Source organism: Dipodomys ordii, unplaced genomic scaffold (genome assembly GCF_000151885.1).
Source record: "Dipodomys ordii isolate 6190 unplaced genomic scaffold, Dord_2.0 Scaffold203, whole genome shotgun sequence".
NCBI classification, from domain to species: Eukaryota; Metazoa; Chordata; class Mammalia; order Rodentia; family Heteromyidae; genus Dipodomys; species Dipodomys ordii.
In genome coordinates, this window is record NW_012267419.1 from 897,881 (window position 1) to 912,444 (window position 14,564).

The 14,564-nt window shown below is 40.3% G+C and overlaps 1 protein-coding gene across 1 annotated transcript; it reads left to right on the plus strand.

Annotated features, from left to right (window-relative positions):
• Positions 1 to 277: 277 nt before the first annotated feature.
• Positions 278 to 13,808, plus strand: Xkrx (XK, Kell blood group complex subunit-related, X-linked). The gene is made up of 3 exons (XM_013035077.1): positions 278 to 1,681; positions 5,855 to 6,123; positions 12,545 to 13,808. The coding sequence occupies exons 1-3, from the start codon at positions 1,347 to 1,349 to the stop codon at positions 13,285 to 13,287; spliced, it is 1,347 nt and encodes a 448-aa protein (XP_012890531.1). The 5' UTR covers positions 278 to 1,346; the 3' UTR covers positions 13,288 to 13,808.
• Positions 13,809 to 14,564: the final 756 nt, after the last annotated feature.

The following is a 14,564-nucleotide window of genomic DNA, read 5'->3' on the forward strand; positions in this document are numbered from 1 at the left end:
AAGGAATATAATTTGTGCTTTGGAGTGAGTAGGCTAACCTTGAGTCTTGACCTCTAACCTGTTCAATCTTCTCTTTCCTGCAAACATTGTTGCCTGAAAAGGAAACACTGGCCCAACTGCCTCCCAGGTTTCCCCTCCTGTGATATCTGGAGGGCAATAGGACCTGGGAGGCTCAACCCTGCGGCCAAGGGAGACACACCTGCCTAACCGCGTGGGTTGAGCTAGTGTGGGAGCAAGCTACTTAGCTAGCTTTGGAGGGTGGAGTAGAAGTGGGTGACTGCTGCTCTTTGGGAAGAGGAAAGCTGTGGCTCCTTCCTGCGTCCCGGGGTCGTGGTGAGAAGTACTTCTGAAGAGTGGCCCAAGCTCCTAGTTTTGTGGAGCCTCTTCACACGGAGCATCCTTTGGCCGGTCGACCAGGAACTCTGGTTTGTTGTTGGGTCCCTCCCATCTCGCCCGCCCCTCCCCCCACCTGTGTGCTCCCTCCTCAGAGGTGCCTGATGCCACCTACCCCTGGCTGCTCGAACTGCGGGCCAGGCAAGACCCAAACAGTACCGGGCATCACAGTTTGGCGACACCTGCCCGACTGGGTTGGCGCCCTGCCCGTGTGCCTTTCGCTGGCAGTTTCACGGTGAAGGACCCTCTCCACGCTTTACTTGGTTCTATAACGCGCCTACCGAGTGGTGGCATTGCTTCCCCTGGTCCGGCTGCCTTGGGGGCGGGGTTTAGAGAATCCGCGGAGCCACCCAAAGAACCATTGGGTCCGCGCACATCTGGGAGCACCGGTGGGCAGGCGAGCAGGCGAGCTAATAGCCACAACCCAGCAGTAGGTAGAGTGCCTCGGTGCTGAAGTAAAATTCCCTGGAAACGCCCAGGCTGCGCCTCCTCTTCTGCCCTGGCTCAGTTCTCTATTGACTTGAGAGGGCACATTGGTGTGAATTCCTCCCTAGGAGCCACTGTTAGTGCCTGGACAGAGTGGCTACCCTCCTAACTGGGTACCCTCCTACCTGGGGGGCTGCATCTTGAGCCTCCATAGCTGTTCCCATGTCTCTTCGTATGCCAGGAATTGTACTCCAGACTCAGAACTGGGATGTTTGTTTTTGCCTTATCCAAGTTTCTCAGCACGTATGTTGATAGTTGGATTCCTGGGCCAATCAAGATTCAAGTTCAAAGTGGTGCTCCTGGGCTCTTCATCACAGTCTTCAAGTTGAATTGGGTATAGAAGAAAAGAGTCGACTTGACAGAGTCCACTGAATTGTTCCTTGGACTCCAGTGACCACACACGGCTGTGTTGGGGATGGGCGGGGAAGTGCACTGAACAGCAGACCACAACAATCAGAAACCTTACAATGGATAGAGTTTATGAAATTCCTGAGGAACCAAATGTGGATCCAGTTTCCACGCTGGAGGAAGATGTCATACGTGGGCCCAACCCCCGCTTTACCTTTCCATTTGGAATCCTTTTTTCCACCTTTTTGTACTGTGGTGAAGCTGCATCTGCCTTATACCTGGTGAGAATTTATCGAAAGAACAATGAAACCTTCTGGATGACATACACCTTTTCCTTCTTTATGTTTTCATCCATTATGGTCCAGTTGACCCTCATTTTTGTCCACAGAGACCTGGCCAAAGATAAGCCACTCTCATTGTTTATGCACCTAATCCTCTTGGGACCTGTTATTAGGTAAGTATTTTTTAAAATCTCTTTTTGCCCCTTCCAAACTTGTATAGAGGAAGATGAAATTATATTGACATGCTTGATACACGTCTCTAATCTAATGGGTTCTCTCATTTCCTCCCACTCTTGGCTTCTCTTAGCTTCTTCTTTTACCATCCAAAAATCTTATCTGTAACATTAAGAGCAACTAAAATGAACATGTATCATATACCTGTGTTCCCAAGCTGTGAATGATACCATCAATAAGACTTAATTAGGAAACTCTTGTTGTCTGAGGGTTGTAAAGACTGGTGTAGGACCAACAGATGTGGTCACCTGTATATTCAGGCTATAGCTATAATTTTTATGGTGCTATGGATCAAATCTAGGGCCTTAGGCATATTAACCAAACATTCTGCCACTGATCTGTATCTCAGCCCCAGAGTGTATGTACACTTTTATCTGCCTTTTACATGCTATTTGTATATTGGATGAAAGTTACCTCCTGCCTCCGTCCCATTCCAGTTACCTTACTTAGAATTGCTTGGGCTGGTCTTGCTACCATTTTCAAATTTTCCAGAGCCATTTGCCATCTGGAAAATATTTTCAGTCATCTGTAGCAATCTTGTGCCCTAACCTAATGTACTTCCTTTTTCTCTATCAGTTCATCAGTCTCCTGTTTGTTTCTTTGGATATTTCTGTAATAAAGATATACCGTTGGGAAGGAGCAATGGAAGGTAGTCCATCTCTATGTAAGAAGCAGTAGAAAAGTGTAGTTATATGAAGTGTTCCCCATTCAGAATGCTTTGAGGGAACAAACATCTATACTAGCAGTCTCATTTGGATGCTATGGGGTTTGCAAACTAGAGAAACATTGCAAAACTTATGAGGTCAGGAGGGAAGAATGGACCAAGTATGTCATGGCAAGAAGCAAACACCTGCAGTCATCAGCTAAGGAATATAGGGCAGAGTGTTGATGTAATTGCAGTGAGAAGATATCTCATTATTAGAGAACTAAAAACAGGTTGTGAAGCTTCGTAAGGATGGAATTCTCCCCCTTATGAAAAACTTTATTGGCAAATACACACAATTCCTATTTGTCAATTATACCTTTATGAAGCTGGAAAAATTGTTTATCAATATAATTTGGAATGAGGAGGAATTCATTAGGTCCGATCAGAGAAAACAATTGGCTAATAGTGACTTGGATTAGGAGACCTGAAGATTAGTCAACCCTTTGTCATCGACCAATCATTGATGAAATCTCTGAAGATTAGACTCAGTTTCCTCATCTGTAAAGTAGACTGGACTACATCATAAATTTCAAACTCAAATGCTTGCAAGTGCCAGACAGGTTTTAAAAATGAGTAAAGCAGACCAAATGTGAGAGAAAGCTAGCAGTTGCATGAGTTAAGATAAATGAAAACAGAGACTTAGTGCTAATGAAATGAAGGGCAGTTGCAAATACCAGGCAATATGGAATCCATGACTTGTCTATAGAAAGGCAGCCACTCTATGTGTCCAGCCTGTGCTTTTCACGCTGGAATCCAGATTTAATATTACCAAATCCTTTAACTTTTCATAGGTTTCTAATATAGGATTTCATATGAAATTTCATGATTTTAAATTATGGCAGCTGAGTAGAAGCAAAACCAGAGCATGGACTGCACCACACCTACAGCCTCATGCAATCTTTGGACTGGGTGGTCGAAAGTCTAAGTTTCAAATTAAACCTTAAAGGGAAGACCTCATCTTGAACTTGGAATCCAGTAATTTTAAGAAGTCACTAGAAGATTAACAAGACCATTCTTCTTTTTCTATCAGATGTAAAATATTGAGTTAACAGATCAAGAATGCTCAAGATGCAAATTTTAGCAAGTCCCCAGTTTAGACTTCCTTTTTTTGGTTTCTTAGCCACCCTGGTGTTTTTATTTGGTTCATCTATGTAGAATGTTAATCACTGATTTTTCATTTTTGTTGTTGAACCTCCACTAGAAATGATTGGAAAGCCTCTCAGCAACCTAAGCCCACAGCAGGGAAAAAATAACTTAAAAATCACAATTATATTCTCTCTCTTTCTCTCCCTCTCTCTCACTCACTCACTCACTCGCTCTGTACACACACACACACACACACATACACACACACACACACACACACGGAGACAAGTTCCCACTATGTATCCCTGGTTGGCCTGGAACTCACTTCCCTTCTCTCTCAGTCATTTGACTGCTGTGAGCTCATAAGTGTTCCACTGAACCTGGCTTTGTACACTTACTTTCTCTTTTTTTTAATTTATTTTTTACAATTACATGGGCAAGGTAATGAGTACATTTCTTATCAAGCATTGTTGCCTCCTCCTTTGTTTCCCCTTCCCATCCCTTCCCATCCTCCCCCCACACACACTCCCCTTCCTCTCCTCCCATAACCCCCTTTCCCTCTCCCCCCAGCCAAAGTTGTAAAGTTCGTTTTTCGACATAATGCTTTGTACATCTCATTGTTGCAATGGGTCCATCTGTATCCCTATTTAAACAATTTGATGGTAATGGGTTTGAAATTTGGATGCTCTTTTATGGAGCCACACCTCTAATTTATATGCTTATTTTCAAGGCCAATTATTTTTAGGTAGGAAGGAACTTGATTAGTGCTATCAGGCATATGAAAATATTTGTAGGGCCTGTCTCCCTTATATGAAGTACAAATTTTTTTTCTGAAATGAGGATGTACTCTGGCTTAAAAAAGCTTATCAGCAAGGCAAACACCAGTGAATAGTCTTAAGGATAGAGAAGCACGGGCAAAACATTTCATGCCACCACCTGGCCCAGTACTTTGTTCAGTAATAGCCTGCATCAACTGTGGTTAATATCTAAAGTCTTTTGTTGAAAATACATGCATGCATTTTTCCATAAATAGGAAGAAAGTGGTGTTTCTTCTTTGTTTTCCTTCCTTCTATTTCTCACTCAGGTCTTTGAATTTGTCTCTAGAAAGTAGAAATTTCTGACCTCACAGTTTGGACTGATTCACACAATGCAGTCTCAGCGAGAGCCAGCTTGTCGAGGTTGCAGCCAGTACTTGTTCCAAAACTTCTATTGAAATCCAAGGTTTTCTGAGCTTGTTTTTGATCTATTTTTCTCTTAAATTATCTTCTGTTTCCTCTCCGATCATTTCTCACTCTTCTTTTTTCCCTTTCCACTTATTTATTCAGCAAATATTTATCAGATTCTTACTATATGAATGACAAGCGCTGCGAGCAAGATCAATAAAATCCTTGCCCTCAGTCTACTTGTATTCAGAAACGGTCCAGTTTCTATTTATTTCAGGGTGAGTTGGGGAAGTGGTTAACTAAGGTATTCCAAAACAAGATGTTTTATGTTCTAGTTGTTTCTCTTCTATTCACCACATCAGAACTTCTAGAGACTCCTGGTTTAGATGAGGGAAGTGGGAGAGGCTCAGCAGGAAATGTGATTTCATCAATATTTTATGGGTGATAAAAATCACATAAGGATGTTTTCTTCTTTTAAGAAACAAAACTTGATTTTAAAGGTAGTTGTTCCCAAACAAGTGATGAAGCCCAAAACAAAGCACTTCTTGAAAAGCTAGAACCTAAAACCCCAATTCTCAAACTGATTGATTAAAGAATACTTTCAGCTGGCCGCCGATGGCTCACGCCTATAACCCTAGCTACTCAGGAGGCTGAGATCTGAGGATCATGGTTCAAAGCCAGCCCAAGCAGGAAAGTCTGTAAGACTCTTATCTCTAAGTGGTAAAGCACTTGCCTTGAACTAAAGCATTCAGGGACAGTGTCCAGGTCCAGAGTTCAAGCCCCATGACCAATAAAAACAAACAAACAAAAAAGAACACTTTCATTTAGGAATTAAAGGTGTTAGTAAGACCAGGGCTTTTTTGAACCTTTGTCTTTCTCTCTGAACATAGTATTTTCTTAATACAAGCACATTTTTAAAAATTTATATTGCAGGCCTATTAAGGAAACAAAACAATTTTTGTCAACAAAGAAATACTCCTGAAATGATGTTTTTAGGTCAATAAATGACTAAATAAAATAGGACTTAAACTCAATGTATAGAATGCAATAAAGGAAATGGCAATATGTAGCACAATTTCCCCAAGATTCCCACCCACCCTTCTCATCACAACCTCCTTTTCCTTTAGTTAAGTTCCCATGATGCTTTACTTCTGCAGATGTTTGGAGGCCATGATTAAGTACCTCACACTGTGGAAGAAAGAGGGACAGGAGGAGCCCTATGTCAGCCTGACCCGAAAGAAGATGCTAATAGATGGCCAGGAGGTACTGATAGAATGGGAGGTGGGCCACTCCATCCGGACCCTGGCTATGCACCGCAATGCCTACAAACGTATGTCACAGATCCAAGCCTTCCTGGGCTCAGTGCCTCAGTTGACCTATCAGCTCTATGTGACCCTGATCTCTGCAGAGGTCCTCCTGGGTAGAGGTGAGTGGGTTCAGGAGAGGGGAGGGACTTAGAATTATGTGCTGCCAAAGAAAGGGACTTAGAAGTCTGGATCTGAGCTGTCTAATATACTGGCTACTAGCTTCAGGTAAACATTTAAAGAGAAAAAATAATTTAATAAAATATACTTTCTCAGAAATACTGGCCATATTTCAAATGCTTAATAGCCATATATGACTAGTATTATTTCGGATGTCACAAATGTACATTTCTGTCATCACAAAAGATTCTATTGGACAGCAGTAGTAGATAGTTAAAGACTTTGGGAAACAGGCATCTCAGATCTCTCAGATTTCTTAACCAGGTTAAGCTGTGTAAACTAAAAATGTCACAAATATCTCTCTGGCTCTAGAAGTTACTAGCACTACTAGTCAGTGGGATGTTTTCTCTTACCCAGAGAGTTTAAGTGCTGTAGATTGTTTTGTTTATTTAGAGATGACTATTTAGAGAAGTTCCCAAATATTAACTGATCCTCAGAATTATGTAGTAATGTTCTTAAATTTCTATCTCTCCTATAGACCTGAATCGATCCCAGAATATGGGGAGTGCAGGAATCTGTATTTGTTAACAACTAGACTGATTGGTTCTAATCAACCTCATTTCTTCCAATGTCAGTGGAGAGAAGAAAAGAGGTTTGGGATGAAAACTGATAAGAGTGAGCTCTAATCCAAGCTCTGACCTTCACTGTGATTTTGGAGGAAGTTACAAAGCAGTCCCTGCCATAAGTTTCTCACTTGTGAAAGAGGGATCCTGAGATGAGTAAGACCTCTAAGCAGAGGATAAAATGTGAGTCAGTGTTTTCAAAGTCAAGATAAAGTGCTGTTAATGAGCTTTAACAGCCTGACATTGTCTTTACCTGGTTGGATATAATCTGATTCCAGTATGGGTAAAGTGTTAGACCATTTCTTTGTCATTAAGTACCTGTCTCAAATAAGTGCAAGGGGCTGACTTGTTTTGTTCTCTTTTTTTCTCCTTCAATAATTGCCCATGAAGTTCTGTTGCATTTGAAGCTTTTCACTGGAATTAACAGTAGTTGAGGAGATAACTTGCTGGAGATGATGCTTTTGCTACTGAGAATTGTGAAAGTCATCAAAGGCTCTCATTAAAAATATATATAGCCAGGCACCAATGGCTCACACCTATAATCCTAGCTACTCAGGAGGCTTAGATCTGAACATCTCAATTCAAAGCCAGCCCAGGCAGACAAATCTGCTAAACCCTTATTTCCAATTAACCAGCAAAATGTGGGAAGTAGAGGCATGGCATGTGGTAAAGCACCACACATGAATGAAAAAAATCAACCAAGAGTGTGGTGCCCCTGAGTTCAAGTCCCATACTGGCTCAAAAAGAAACAAAACAATAACAATAACAAATATATTACACATAAAAGTAATACATGCACCATCTGATTGGCCTACAGGTATTCATACATGCAGAGAAGGTTTCTAGAAAGCTATGAAAAGAACTGTCAGGAGTGAGAGTGAGAAACTAGGAGCCTTTTACTCATACTTTACATAGTTTTTGTTTACATATGCATAAGTTAAATGTGCATGTACACAGAATAAATGTGCAATGTCTATATTTAATATGCACAGTATACCTTGGAATATGTTTTGCGTTTTGAAGTATTACCATTTTATATACTAAAATTCCTCATTGTTTTTAGATTGTGTTCCTTTCTTGAATTTTTTATCTGGTAGAACAATTTATTCCAGTCTTCCATACAGATTAATTTCCAAGATCAATTTGTCCTCCACCAAAAATGAAATAAAGCATACAATAACAACATAAAAAACATTTTGTTTAGATTGTGATTGCATTAAATTATTATGGTTTTTTTAGGATTTATTGATTTAATATTAGGAGAAGATCATTTATATTTCATTAAATATTTTCAAATGTACTTCAGAGAAATACTAGGTTCTTACTATAGGTTCTTACTATAGGTTTTGCACATTTTTGGTGAGACTAACTTTTAGATTTTTTTCAGTTGTTTTTTGTTGTTGTTGTTTGGTGGGGGTTTTTGGTTTGTTTGTTTGTTTGTTTGTTTTGGTCATGGGGCTTGAACTCAGGGCTCAGGCATTATCCCTGAGCTCTCTTGCTCAAGGCTATTGCTCTACCAGTTTGAGACAAATGCTCCACTTCCAGTTTTCTGCTGGTTAATTAGAGATACGAGTCTTACAGATTTTCCTGCCCTGGATGGTGTCGAACCACGATCCTCAGATCTCAGCCTCCTGAGTAGCTAGGATTATAGGCATGAACCATGCCTGGATGTTTTTTTAGTTTTTGAATATCCTTATTTTCTAAGTGCCAAGGTAGTGCCAAGGTCACCTACTATATTTTTGGAAGTGAAGAGCAAGAAGAAGGGAAAAAAGAAGCTCGAAGCTAGCAGATAGCATTTACTAGCTTCTCAAAGTTTCTCTAAGTCCTTTACATGTAATTATTTCATTTAATCTTCACTACAATTCTATGAAGTTATAATTATTCCCATTTTTACAAATGAGGAAAAAGCCATTGAGAGGTAAAGTAAAGTCTTCTTAGGTTCCCTAAGTAAGAGGTAAGCAAAAACTGGGTAGGAATTCAGAATCTCTGTCACCAGAGTCCATGTTTCCAATTATAACAATGTTTTGATCTCTTATGGTATGAGTCTATTTGTAGGGAGACAGAAAATATTTTTACATTTATTGGAAACACTAAGTTTTCTTCCATTAACTAGTATCAATAAGAGAGTTCTGACTGAAGGGAAGGCACTGCCCACTTTGTTAGTTGTATATAGACTTCAAAGTTCCCAGCTCTAAAAAGAGCATCCGCTCTTGAGAATAGGCCCAAGAATGGCTTAGCAACCCAAGAACAGCCACTTAGAGAATCTCCCATTCTAGGATAATTTTAGATCTGATGAACTTAAAAACAGAGCTATGCTTCTTTTTGGATTTTCCTGGGGAAGGCCTCACTATTCTTGCAGATTACATTGACGTACATCTCTATGTTTTCTGTTTCTCTGAATTTATCGTCTTCATGGAAAGAGGATGATCCAGTTTTCCTTTGGGATGAAGCCTCCCACTTTCCTTGAGAGCTCTAGCTATATTGCTGTTAATTGTTTTTTAGTAACCAATATCATTTGTCATAAAGGGAGAAAGGAAAAGATCACTTGTGTAGTGTATAGTTGAAGCTTAATAAGGGCAGGTTAGGAAACATTGTAACACCTTGGGGTTCCTACTCTAACAAAGTGTTAGATGTCAAGTAGGCTGGAAACAGGGGTCTAAATTTTTGAACCACTCTATTGAAAGTTTAGAGATTCCTAAAATGTACCCAAGTATGAGGTGATGAATTGTCATAATTGATACCAGATACAGCAAATCTAAACGATCTCAGTGAATTGCTAACTTGGGGCACATAGACAGTCAATGACTTCCATAAGCGTCCATATAGCTTATTCAAATGTCTCTAATCTTAGATATTTTATGCTGTTTTCTATAAGCCCAAGTGCTTTATTAATTTATTAAGCACCTATTCTGTTCCAAATGGTGTATGAGGATACAGTAGTGAACAGAATAGATAGGGTTCCTTTTGTCCCCATGGAATTTCCAATACTTCTTTAGTTATATGCAACTGGAGCTAGACAATCTAGAAGCACACACTAACAAGATTAGTTCCTTGAAGAAGATATATATATATATATCAAAGGGGGAACCTCAATTAGATAGGAAATTCTGTGTAAATCTTCCTGATTGTATTTTTAATAATCTTTTTCCTACCTCACTTAATGTTCACTCAAATACCTGCTCCCTAAGGTAGGTCTGCCCTATACTTGTACTCTTCTTATGGTAATGGCTTCTCAATGGTAGGCCTATCATTTGAAAAGGTTTATTTTGTGTATTTATATGATTATTAAAGTATTACAGTATATATTTAAAATTGGAAATGTACAAATCAGAAAAATATATAATACTACCCCTCCCTCCCTTTCTCCCTCCCTCCCTTCCTTCCTTCCTTTCCTCAGTGCTAGTGACTGAACCCAGAGCTTTGTGCATGATAGGTAAGTTGTCCAGTAATGAGCTACATATATCCCCAGTTTTAATATCTGTTTTAAAATCTGATATAAAATTCTCACATAAATGTGAGATATCTTTATTTCCAATTTCTCTGTGTATGATATTTTATTGAATACATATCAGGTATACAATGTTTCCTCATGATTACTAGGAAAGAACTCTTAACATTTGAACCATATCCTCAATACTTAATGCTTTTAGTTTGTTTTCAAATAGGAGCTTGCACTTATTCTCTTGAACTGACCTTTATATGATCCTCCTACATCTGCATCCCAAGTAGCTGGGATAATAGGTGTGTACCACTACACCTGGCTTTTTTTTGAGATAGGGTCATGCTATGTAGCAGAAGCTACCATGGACTTCACTATGTAGCCCAGGCTGAGTGGCCTCAACTTGCAAACCTCCTGCCTCAATCTCTTCCATGCTAGAATTACAGTGTACTATTATATCAGCTCACAGTGTGACATTTTGATATATATATATATATATATATATATATATATAGTGAAACAATTACCACAATCAAAATAATTCATATATTCATTACTTCACATAATTATCATTTGTATATATGTGGTGGAAACATATAAAATCCACTCATTTTTATTGGAAAGGTAATATATAGAAGGATTACAGTTACATAAGTCAGGTGATGAGTACACCTAGATTTACACTTTTTCTTTTTTTGTCTATTATGGGGCCTGAACTCTGGGCCTGAGTGCTGTCCCTTGGCTCTTCAGCTCAAAGCTACCACTCTACCACTTGAGCCACAGCGCCACTTCCAGCTTTTTCTGTTTATGTGGTGCGGAGGAATCAAACCCAGGGCCTCATGTATGCAAGGCAAGCATTCTACCACTGAGCCACCTTCCCAGCCCTAGATCTACTATTAAAAAGAAAATTACATTATTATCAACTATAGCTACCACGCTGTATATATATTATGTCTTACACACTTATTCATCTTGTAACTGAAAGCTTATACACTTTTACCAAAACTCTCCCATTTCTTCCAACCCCTAGAAAATCAGTTATATTCTATGAGCTCAACATTTTTAGTTTCTATGTATAAATGAGATAACACAGTATAAATCTTTGTTTGTCTGTTTCACTTCATTTAACCTAATGTCTTCTAGCTTCATCCATGTTGTTAGAAATCACAGAATTTCCTTCTTTTTTATGTCTGAATAGCACTTCATTGTATGTATACAATAACTGATCTATTAATCTACCAACAGACATTTATATTGTTATATGTAGTCTGTTGTTAATAGCACTGCAATGAACACAGGTGTGCAGATGTCTCTTTAACACACTGATTTCCTTTTCTTTGGATATATACCCAGGAGTGGGATTGCTGGATCATATGGTAGTTTTATTTTTGGTTTTGAGGAGCCTCCACACTGTTTCCCACAATGACTTTATCAATTTTTATTCTCACCAACAGTGTGCAAGAGTTCCCTCCTTGCCAACAGTTACTTCTGTGTGTGTGTGTGTGTGTGTGTGTGTGTACCAGGACTTGAAATCAAGGCTTCACATTCTCACTTGGCTGGACTCTATCATGTGTGCCATGCTTCCAGTCCAGCATTCAGCTGGTTAATGAAGATGTTTCTCTGGGCTAACTTTGAACTGTGATCCTTAGATGTTAGCCTACCGAGTAGCTATGGTTATAAGTGTGAGCCACCACATTCAGCCAATTTTTTTTCTTTTAATCATTGGCACCCTAATAGGTTTTGGAGTGTTTTTTGTGCTGGTCCTGGGGTTTGAACTCAGGGTATAGGTGCTGCCCCTGTGCTTTTTTCCCCCTCAAAGCTAGTGCTCTACCTCTTGAGCCACAGCTCCACTTCTGGGTTTTTTTTCTAGTGGTAGTTTATTGGAGGAAAGAGTCTCACACACTTTTCTGCCTGGTCTGACTTTGAACTATGATCCTTAGATTTCAGCCTCCTGAGTAGTTAGAATTATAGGCATGAGTTACCAGTGTCTGTCTAATACCTTAATAGGCATGTTTTAGCAAGGTTGAAGATGGAACCAAAAAGACTTATGCACACTCGTCAAGAGCTCTACCATTGAGCTATACCCCCAGCCCTCACTGTACTTTTGATTTGCATATCTCTGATTATTAGTGATGCTGAGAACCTTTTCCTTTTATCTTTTGGCCATTTACCTTCTGTGGGGAAATTTCTATTCAGGTGCATACTGTTTGTTTACATAGCTCTGATCCCAGGTAAGTTACTCTTAACTGTGTCTACCAAGTTCTACCTGTTGTCTCTCTGTACTTCTGGGTCTGAGTACAGGTTGTGTTGCCAGCATTGACTCTGCCTTTTTTTCTGTTCCTTGTTTGTTTTATTTTACAGCTGTGCTAATGGTCTTTTCCCTGATATCTGTTACCTATGGGGCTACCCTCTGCAATATGTTGGCTATCCAGATCAAGTATGATGACTACAAGATTCGCCTTGGGCCATTGGAAGTGCTTTGCATCACCATCTGGAGGACGCTGGAGATTACTTCCCGCCTTGTGATTCTGGTGCTCTTCTCAGCCACCTTGAAGTTGAAGGCTGTGCCCTTCTTAGTTCTCAACTTCCTGATCATCCTCTTTGAGCCTTGGGTTAAGTTCTGGAGGAGTGGTGCCCAGATGCCCAACAATATTGAGAAAAATTTTAGCCGAGTTGGCACACTGGTGGTACTAATTTCAGTCACCATCCTCTATGCTGGAATCAACTTCTCTTGCTGGTCAGCCTTACAGTTGAGGTTGGCAGACAGAGATCTTGTTGACAAAGGGCAGAACTGGGGACATATGGGCCTGCACTATAGTGTGAGGTTGGTAGAGAATGTGATCATGGTCTTGGTTTTTAAGTTTTTCGGAGTCAAAGTGTTACTGAATTACTGCCATTCCTTGATTGCTTTGCAGCTCATTATTGCTTACATAATTTCCATTGGCTTCATGCTTCTTTTCTTTCAGTACTTGCATCCACTGCGCTCCCTCTTCACTCATAATGTAGTGGACTATCTTCACTGTGTCTGCTGCCACCAGCACCAGGCAAGGGCTGGTGACTCAGAGCCATCCCTTGAAAATGAAACAAGACAAAGCATTGTCTGAATTTACCTTCAGTATATTATAGGATAGCCCAGGAATTGCCAAAGGCCAGTGTGAAATTGAAGGACAGGGCAGGACTCCTGGGGAAATACTACCCAGAAAGTTTTCTGGGGTTCTCTCATAAGCCTAGCAGGAGAAAAAGTGACTTGCACATAAGTTTTATAGCTATATTTGAACATCAGGGCTAACCACTGCTTAGTTGGAAGGGTTAGTGATACTGTTCATGCCTTTCCTATCCAAGTCTGTTGGGCTAACTTACCTGCAAGCACCTCAGGGTCCCTGTGACTTTCTAGCTATGTTCATTTGCTTGAGGCTTTACTGAGTTTCCCTGGGATGAGATAAAGGCTGAAAATCCTACCACAATAAATTCTGACTGATCAGCTTACTAGCCTATTTGTTAGCTATGGGTAGTTTCCAGGAGATAAGTCTAACTATTGTAGAACCTGAAACTGAGTATGACTGAAGTTTTAAAAATTCTAATGAGAAATCAAGTACTAGTGGCTCATGCCTGTAATCCTAGCTACTCAGGAGGTTGAGATCTGAGGATCATGAAAAGCTAGCCTGTGCAAGAAAGTCTGTGAGCCTCTTATCTCCAATTTACCATTGACAAACCAGAAGTGAAGCTGTGTCTCAAAGTGGTAGAACATTAGCCTAGAGCAGAAGAGCTCAGGGATAGCACCCAAGCCCCAAGTTCAAGCCCCATGACCACCAACACCAATAACAAAAAATTCAAGACGACCTGGCTAAGAAGAAAACCCACACTATTAAAAGAACTCTTTTTCAAATTAGTTAGCTCTCCATTGGGACTTTAAAAATGGACATTCAGGCCAGGCACCAGTGGCTCACGCCTGTAATCCTAGCTACTCAGGAGGCTGAGATCTGAGGATCATGGTTCAAAGCCAGCCCAGGCAAGGAAAGTCCGTGAGACTCTTGTCTCCAATAAACCACTAGAAAACCAGAAGTGGCGCTGTGGCTCAAGTGGTACAGCGCTCACCTTGAGCTGAAGAGCTGAGGGACAGTGCCCAAGCCCAGAGTTCAAGTCCCACGACCAGCCAAAAAAAAAAAAAAAGGACATACAGCAAGGGCCTCTCTTTTTCCAGTGGTCCTTCGTAGGTGTACTCTGAGGAAGGAATAAAGAGTAGGATTCCTTCAGGGCTTAAGAATGGCTGTTCTCAGGGATCTGTGTGAGTCTCCAGCTAATTAAGTAGAATGGTTGAAAAATGTCTCACTCAGTGCCTCATTAACAGGGATTCCCACCAACCCAGCTTTTCTGTGCTCTT